The sequence below is a fragment of the Sceloporus undulatus genome, chromosome 2, assembly GCF_019175285.1.
Source record: "Sceloporus undulatus isolate JIND9_A2432 ecotype Alabama chromosome 2, SceUnd_v1.1, whole genome shotgun sequence".
Lineage (NCBI taxonomy): Eukaryota > Metazoa > Chordata > Lepidosauria > Squamata > Phrynosomatidae > Sceloporus > Sceloporus undulatus.
Genome location: NC_056523.1, coordinates 144,326,966 through 144,335,958, shown reverse-complemented (window position 1 = coordinate 144,335,958; position 8,993 = coordinate 144,326,966). Strand labels below are relative to the sequence as shown.

Sequence of the window (8,993 nt, the reverse complement as noted above, 5' to 3'; positions counted from 1 at the left end):
GCGCTGTACATTGGGTTATCTCTATACCAAGTTCAGAAATATCAGTTAGTTCAAAACGCAGGAGCCACATTGATTACTGGGACATACAAGAGTGACCCTCTTACACCGATGTTAAAATCACTCTGCTACCAGTTAGTTTTTAGGCAAAGTACCAAGTGTTGGTTATTACCTTTAAAGTCCTATATAGTTCGGGCCCAGGTTACCTACGGGATCTGCTCCTCCCATATAATCCACTCCATACACTCAGATCCTCAGGGGGACATTTACTCCAGAGGTTGGCAACTGTCACCCAGAGGACTTTTTCTTCCGCTGCCCTTAGACTGTGGACTGTAAGAAGAGATTTGACAGCTGAATATACTGCCCAAATTGAAAACAGCTTTGAAGATCAGTCTCTTTCGGCAGGCTTATCCAAATAATTTTAAATTGTGAATTAAGATGTTGAATTTTAAATGTAGACTGTTTTAAAATGTGCTACGTCTTATTTGTCCTTTTGAACTGTTGCATTTTTTAATTAATGTGTTTTACTTGATGTTGTTAATTGTAGTTGTTCCCTGCCTTAATCCATGGGAAGAGGCAGGTAAATTAACAATAACAACATCAGGCATGGATAGTTTGTATGGTTTTCCAGCTAGTCTAACTAAACTAATGTCTTCATAAGGAAATTACCAATTTTGGACTCAAAGAGTAACAGAGTAATAGTCTATCATACAAGAGGAAAAGCAACAATGACAGTATCACCTGCGGGGTGTGTGTCTTTAGACAATATGTTCTTAGTAGCAAAGATGGGAACCAATTAACCTTCCAGATGTTGCTGACCTGTAACTCCCAGCATGTCTCATCGTTGACTCTGCTGACTTGAATTCCTGGGACTTGTAGCTCAACAACATCTGGAGGGCCACATGATTCCCAACCCTGCAGTCCTCTTGCCCACCAAGAGGAATTTGAGTTCAGAACTGAAATGCTTCTGAGAAAGAAGCAACAAGTTATCTTGTTACCTGTAATCTTGTATATACCTACTTGGAAATAAGATCAGTTGAACTAAATGAAAATAACATCTCAGTAGACATGTTTAGAGAGACAGTGCAATGTAGTGGTTTGAGCACTGGACTACAACTCTAGAGACCTGGGTTCAAATCCCAGCTCACTCATGTAAATCCACTGGATAAACTTGGTCAAGTTTCAATTTCTCAGTGTCAGAGGATGGCAATGGCAAACCTCTCTGAAAATCCTGCCAAGAAAACCCCATCATAGGTTCACCTTGGGATTGCTATAAATTGGAAACAACTTAAAGGCACACAACAACAAAGACATATTTAGCACTCTGCAACTGTTAACAAGTTATTATTTAACGTAGTAAGAGAAAGAATTGTCTGTCTCCCTGCCCCTCCCCTCCCCTGTTTAGAGTGGTAACAGGGCCTTATGAAGTCATCTAGTGAAATATGGCCAGGCACTATGGAACAATACATTATTCTTCTTAGCTTTCAGAGAAATGTTGCATGTTTCAGTGAAGACAGAGCTTCTATTATTCACTGAAAACTGACTGCAAGTGTTTAACAGTATCTATTTATCACAGTGTGATTGTAGTTTGAATGTACACTGCACTCTAAGAGATTTGAATAAGGGAGGCTAATGTATCTATGGCCTTATACAGACAGGCCAAAATAAAGCTGCTTCAGGTCACTTTGGAGGTAAGGACTGGAGTGCAGCTTTGGTGCAGTTTTCAGACTCTTAGGATGCATGCATCATTGAAACACCATACCTCCAAAGTGACTCGAAGCAGCTTTATTTTGTCCTGTCTGTATCAGGCCATTGTTACTTTTTATTCATACTGTGGTAGTAAGAACTGGAAAAACAGGAAGATAGAAGATAAACAGAGACTACCCTATTTTGACCATATCATGATGGGACATACCTAATTAGAAAATACTATAATGCTTGCTAAAGTGAGAGACAGTAGGAAAAGAGGAAGATCACATTCTGGATGGATAGACTCAGTGAAGGAAACCACAGTCCTGAAGACCTGATAGTATGACTTAGAGGTGTCTCATTCATAAATCAATGCTAACTTGATAGCAGTTAACAACAAACAACAAAAAGGAGCCTGGCAGGTGGAGATTTAAGGGTGGCATAGCATATAAAAGAGCTACTGTGGTGTACTGATTTAAGTACTGGACGAGGACTCTGAGAGACCAGGGTTTGAATGCCCACTCAGCCATGGAAACCCACTTGGTGACCTTGGGCAAGCCACACTTTCTCAGCCTCAGATAAAGGTAATGGCAACATCCCTGTGAACAAATCTTGATGATAGGTTTTCCTTGGGTTCCCCATAAGTCAGAAGGGGCTTGAAGGCATTCAACATAGCATGTAAAATTAGAATGGATGGGGTTGTCCTACTGCTCTTTTTTGAGAAGTAATGGAGTTGAATTAATTACTCAGTTTTAAAAATTAATTAATTTATTGAGTACTAATGGGGCTGTGCTTCTGCTCTTTCTTGAAATGTTTACAAATAGATTGGTTTATTGAGAATATTTGTTTGGTGGAACCTTGTAGACTAGAGTAGAATTAAGAAGCCCTCCACATGTTGTTGAATGCAGTTTCCAGCATTCCTCATCACTGGCTCAGCCAACCAGGACTCCTGCAAGTGGCCCCAGTGTAGAACTTTGACAATTGCCTATCCATCCATTACACACATCAGTTTATAAAATGTGTAAGCTGGCATTTATTTGCTGTAAATTGGCATCATGTTGACTTATGGCAACCTTATGAATCGGAGACCTCCAGGTCACCCCATTATCAACTCGGGTCTTGCAGACTCATGGCTGTGAATTTGTTGATTCAATCTATTCATCTGGAATGCAGTCTTCCTCTTTTCCTGCTGCCTTTTACCTTGCCAAGGATTATTCTCTTTTCTAGTGAGTCATGTCTTCTCATGACATGTCCAAAGTACGAGAATCTCAGTGTAATCATCTTGGGTTCTTGGGAGAGCTTAGGCTTGATTTGTTCTAGAACCCATATTGGTTTTTTTTATCAGGCCATGGTATCCATAGAACATCAAAACATTTCAAATTTGTTAATTTTCTTCTTACCAGCTTTTTCATTGCCCAGCTTTCACAACCATACATAGAAATTGGAACTATGATGCCATGGACAATCCTAACTTTAGTATTCAAAGATACAGTATGTTTTTACAGTTCATAATCTTGTCACATTCCTTCATCACTGCCCTTCCAAATCCTAGTTGTCTTCTTTATTTACTGCACCACTATTCAGTCCACTTTTGTTCATTGTAAGTGACCAAAATAATCTTGGTCAGTTCACATTCTTCCCAGTGTGAACTCTTCTGTGTGGGACTATGAACAAACCAAAGGGACATAAGACTCAATAGAAATAAATGGCTTCCATACTGTTTAATAATCTTACAGCAGAGTTTTACTAAGAATGACTTTTTCTGCTACATCCTTACTAGGCATATTCCATTGTTTACTGTTTATCTATCAAAAGTTTATCTCCTCTTTTAGAATGAACAAGAACTTGTAAAAGAAATCCAAGATATGTTTAAAAGGCAGAGATTTAATTTAAAACTTAGATGAATGTCAAAAATCCAATATATCCCTGAGCATAATGTATATTATTGTTCTTCCTGAAAAGCCTGATTAATGTGTGTAGGGAATGGAACTGCTGAGAGGAAATTATCAGTGTAACCGGTAAGTGTGATAGGATGGACACCATCAGAGGCTTTACTTCTTGTTCCTCACTGCTGCCATCAAGTGGATGTTTATTTCCTCTGGTTTTAACTAAAGAGCCCTTGACCCAGACAACTCTCTAGCTATGCCTGCTTAATGTGGCATGACACTTATACATGGAGTTACCAACAAGGCTTCAAATACTTTTCCCAAAACAAATGTTGTTGTTGTTGTTGTTGTTGTTGTTGTGTGTTTAAACTTAAAGCCATATTAAATTTTAGTTTTAGATAAGTAATTTCTGAGAAAAATATTTTAGGTTAAATAAGCTCAGCCATAAAAACCAAACTAGGTGACCTTGGGCAGGTCACACTCTCTCACCCTCAGGCAAAGGCAAACCTGCTCTGAATAAATCTTGCCAAGAAAACCCTGTGATGGGGACACCTTAGGGTTGCCATAAGTTAGAAATGACTTGAAGGCACACAACAGCAGCAAAGTGAACAATCAACTAAACCTGCAATCAAATAAAATCAAGCAATGATTAAAATTTTCAGCTGGACCATTTCAAGATTCTCTTCCTAACTCAGGGATAGACTGTAGAAATAAATAGTTTGACACTACTTTAATGGCCATGACTCTATCCTGTGGAATCCTGAGATTTGTGGTTTGGTAAGGCAGTGGAGCACTGAATACCTCACCAAACTATAAATCTCAGGATTATCAATCAGTCAATTACCAATCACAAGTATACCCAATGATAAATAGCATACACACACAATTTGAGATAGCTATTGCAGTTGAGCTCTCCCATGAATAACAGGTTGCATGTAATTGAGCCTATGCATTCTTGCTTGCAAGTGAGCTACAGCCAAACACATCAGGGTGACATCTAAGTACACATTATACAAAATGGTTACATGATAATGCATGGAAGAAGTAATTTTCTTTCTATTTCTGTTCTACACATCTGCACCTCAGGCTTGGTACACGTATATATTTTTGCATTTTGCTTTAAGAACATTATGTGTGCAATCTTATCTCCACAATTTTTGCTTTTAAAGTAGCAAAGCAGAGAGACAAATGTAGATCTTATAGGCACCTTTGCATTCACTTCATTTTTATTTGCTTAATTTTATTTACCTAGTTTTGTAACTTTTATTTTGCTGTTGCTTTCATGGTAGTTGAATTTTTCCTGCTTCACCTGGTGGTGGGCATTGTAATGCAATGCATTCTGTGTTTTGACCTTTGCAAAAAATATACTTACAAATAGGCAAAATTAATAACAAACTGTCTACCCATGTTGAGCCTCCCCACCTTAAAAACAGTTCCAGTGGCCTTGTCCACCATCTTTGTCCTTGAGAACGGGAGTAACAAGTGATTCAGAATAACAATAATGTGGACTTCTCTGGCCAAAATCATCTCTTTCTGAAGAAAGCAAAGAGGCACGAACTGGGGAAGTGAATACCCCAGCTAGGACCTGAGAGACTTATTGAGAGTAATAGCACAAGCACAAATACTGGTGAGGCTCAGGAATATCGATTGGCATTCCTGCTGCTATTAGCAGCCAGGAAACAGCAATGTGCATCAGAATTACAGGAGAGGTGAAAGATATACCTCCTTGAAGTGACTGTTAGCTATTAGCAGCAAGGATATAACAATTTATATCATAACAGCTGGCAAATGGGGGGAGGGGGGCCCTTTGGCCGCCTCTTAGTGATTCTGATTCCTGATCATTGTTTCTTTAATTATAATATCAGCAAGGCAACAATGATCTGAGCCCCTTACCCTAAACTTGGTGGGTAGGAAGGGAAGGTTTAAACCTTCCTGTCTATTCCAGCACAGAGAAGTATACATGTGTACCTTACTTAGTTCTGATTTGTTTCAGTTGCTTTCAGACCACCATTCCTTTGAGACATATTTGTATGTCTGTTGTCAGTTATTACATACTTATGTTCTTTCTTAAATACTCTATGCTGCAACTCAGGAAAGTCAGCAGAGTGGTTCTGCCCCAACATTCTAAAAATGTGCAATCCCCCCTAATCAAGTGACACAATCTATGTGCCTGCTGCAACTATTCTGCTAATAATTAAGGAACAATTGCATATTCTGTTATAATTGCACTTAGACTGTTTAGAAACCACAAAGTGCTAATAATGGAAGAACTTTGGATACCACAGAAAACTATACTATTGCATGACTTAAACATCATGCAAACATAATCTAAGAAAAAACTGAGATGGGTATTGACCTGGTGGGCACTTAGATTCTGAGAGATGAAATCCTTAAATAAAACAATGAATACAGAGGTAGTTGGTCTTCCCTTCCATAAAAACATTCTGTTCCAGATACCTAGTAGCAATGTGTCACACAAAAGATGAAATATATTGATTCAATAGAAAAATATTCATTCTCAGTTTCAAACTATCAGTCTGTGGCAGCAATGTTATTCCCACTGCCTTCAAGGGACAGTGAGGTTTTTTTTGAGTTTTGGTTTGTTTTTTGGCTTGTACTTCCTATTCACTTCTGCAGATGCAGCCCTATTGATCAGCTCTCTTTCTTCTACTTTTTGTGTAACTGAGGTCTTTGAGTTGAGAACTAGCTCCAGCTCCTGGGAGAGTCAGTTTTAATCACGCAGAGTGGAATTCAACCACTCCAACACATTAGACAAGCCTGTGCCATCACGTGCACTAGTCTCCAAAATAGTGATGGGCTGTTTGGCGAAGCTAATGATATCCTGGATTCGGAATAATGACTTCATCTCCACGAGGGACATGTAACATGGTAGATCACTAGAGTCAGAGGAGAAAGAGAATAGTCATACACTCCCATCAGCCTGCTCAACTGTTTCTGAAAAGAAGACCCAACAGAACATTGAAGTATCTCTTCCATCACTCTGGGGTTGGTTTTCCTACCAGTAATTACTGAAACCTAATATACTGTTCTTCCCCCTCCTCCCAAATCTCCCATCTCCTGCATGGAAATGCAAGTTAAGCATTTCTTACATCTTGTTGAAAATGATGAGGACAGGAACGGATGCTAGCTCTTCAGCAGAAAGGAGTGACAGAAGCTGAACACAGGATGAAGAAATCTGGGTAGGCCTGGCAGCGTCAATCATATACTGCAGAAAAACAGAGATATTATATATATCTATAGAGAGAGAGACAGACAGACAGACAGACAGACAGTGGATATAGCCCTCCACTAGCTACTTGTTCGGGCCAAGGCTCATTACAAGCTTTTGGTCCTGGTATATAAGGCCCTGTGCTTTAATTCCCCCAGTATCTGGCAGCTCAGCTAGCATGGTATGTACCATCTAGGAACTTAAGATCTACAGGCAAAGGATTACTGGCTGTGCTACCAATGCGTACAGCTCTATCAAGACTATGAGTCTTTCAGGATCTGGCTCTACATTTGTGGAAAAGTCTTCCTTTGCACCTCTGGCTAGAGAAGGACCTTACCCACTTTCATAAAGGTTTGAAGGCCTTCCTCTTTGATTTGCCAGATTGAGTTGCTAAAGTGGCTGAGATGAGTAGTGACTGATGAGTTTGTTTTTAGTATGTCTGTATATTCTTTTAATATTTTAGCATTTTGTTGTCTGTTTTTGATTATATATGTTTCATGTTCCTCCCTTTGGTGGAAAGGGTGTTATAAACATCATCGTCGTCATTATTATTAGAGACTCAGATACAAGGAACAAGCAGTAAGGGACTTATGGCTTCCCAGTTCTGAGCACAGCAAGGAAAGGCAGAAATGCACAATTTGTATGGTGTACTTTGTACTGATGTAGCACAGCCTGTGGACAACCTAGTTCTTTCTAGAACCAGAGAAGGTTTTCCTAAAAGCTGAGGATTTTTGTTTTGTTCTTTTGTAAATGTGAAAGCACCTACTGAGATCCTGACGAACACTAGTGAAGCATAATGCTCCACTAGTTAAAACAGACAGAGGCAACTATCCAAATTTTGCAAAGTACATTCCAAGAATGTTCTGGTGGCCATTCTCGTTTGGATGGGATGGAACAGTGCTCCACAAATAGGAAAATGGTTTGCATGGGGGCGGGGTGGTATCCTCCTTGTACAAATGTCTAGATCCTGTCATTTCTGGAATAACTGAGAGTTACAACAGTGTAAAAATGCAAGTATAAGAACTAGTCAATATCAGTGCAGAACATTCTCGGAACATAACAGGCTTGCATAAAGTTTGTGTGTTCTTATCTGAAATAAAGTAAGGGGCCAATCACATAGGTAGGAGTGAAATATGCATACAAATGGAGCTCTTACCAGGACACAACAGCAGTCACTGTAGTAACTAGACCAGATGGGACCCATGCATCCCCCCAGTTCCCGCAAAGTGATCTTCTTTGCTAATGAGAGGTCTGTAAGATTTGTGCCCACCTGAAAAAAAGATAGTAATCAATTAGACTGCTACAGTGATGACTTAGGTGGGTTACAAACCGCTGGGTTGCAGAGGTCTCCCGCCGCCACCGCTTGCAGCGTCCAGGAGCCGCAGCGGCCAAACCGTGGGGCTCCCGGATGCTCCGAGGAAGGAGCGTGGAAATTGCGCTCCTTCCTGGGCCCCAGAAGTGGCGCCGCAAAGCGCAAGGCGCACTTTCACAGTGTCACTTCCGCTGCGACACGTCTGGACGCTATGCGTCCAAGACGTCAAAATGGCGGCGGCCGTGCAGAACGGCTGCTGCCATTTTGTACACGCAGAGCGTGTACTAGGGTTAGGGGAGTGTGGAAGCGCTGCCCCTTCCTAACCCTAGTACGCGCTCTGTGCGTACTTTCTCGCGGTATGTAACCCGCCTTAGAATCAGAATCACAGAGTTGGAAGAGACCACAAGGGCCATCCAGTCCAACTCGCTACCATGCATGAACTCACAATAAAAGCACCCCCAAGAGATGGCCATCCAACCTTATTTTAAAGACCTCCAGAGAAGGAGACTTGTACATAGTGCAGGAGCTAAGCATGAATGGCAATCTTCTACTCATACTTTAGAAAAAGCTGACTAGCTTGAGACAGTTCAGTGAAATCCAGCCAATATCACTACGTATCCATAAAGCTGACTTATCCTGAAAGCACAGTCCTATGCATATTTTCTTGGGAGAAAATCCCAGCAGAATTCAGTAGCTATTGTTATGTTATATCTAAAATTAAGACGCCAAAAGAGTCTGATGCTAACACAATTCCAATTCACATGGTGAAGCTGGGATTTGCACTACTACTGTAATTGAGAGCACCTATTTAATGCGGGTTTTTTTTTCTTGGATTAATGTAGAATATTGCAGTGTGATAGTTTAAAAGGAGGAGTGTAAC

General features: G+C 40.3%; 1 protein-coding gene across 1 annotated transcript; it reads right to left on the bottom strand.

Moving 5' to 3' along the window:
• Positions 1-1,728: 1,728 nt before the first annotated feature.
• Positions 1,729-8,234, bottom strand: ARL16 (ADP ribosylation factor like GTPase 16). The gene is made up of 3 exons (XM_042452651.1): positions 7,958-8,234; positions 6,683-6,798; positions 1,729-6,469 (listed from the first exon to the last, which is right to left on the bottom strand). The coding sequence occupies exons 1-3, from the start codon at positions 8,003-8,005 to the stop codon at positions 6,304-6,306; spliced, it is 330 nt and encodes a 109-aa protein (XP_042308585.1). The 5' UTR covers positions 8,006-8,234; the 3' UTR covers positions 1,729-6,303.
• Between the last annotated feature and the right edge of the window lie 759 nt (positions 8,235-8,993).

Excerpts from the sequence above, each read along its gene's own strand:
- ARL16 (XM_042452651.1), bottom strand. The coding sequence starts at position 8,005 with ATGGGTCCCATCTGGTCTAGTTACTACAGTGACTGCTGTTGTGTCCTG. Across the intron at positions 6,799-7,957 it reads GTGACTGCTGTTGTGTCCTG|TATATGATTGACGCTGCCAG; the intron begins GTAAGAGCTCCA and ends GTTTTTCTGCAG. Across the intron at positions 6,470-6,682 it reads CTCATCATTTTCAACAAGAT|TGATCTACCATGTTACATGT; the intron begins GTAAGAAATGCT and ends CTCTGACTCTAG.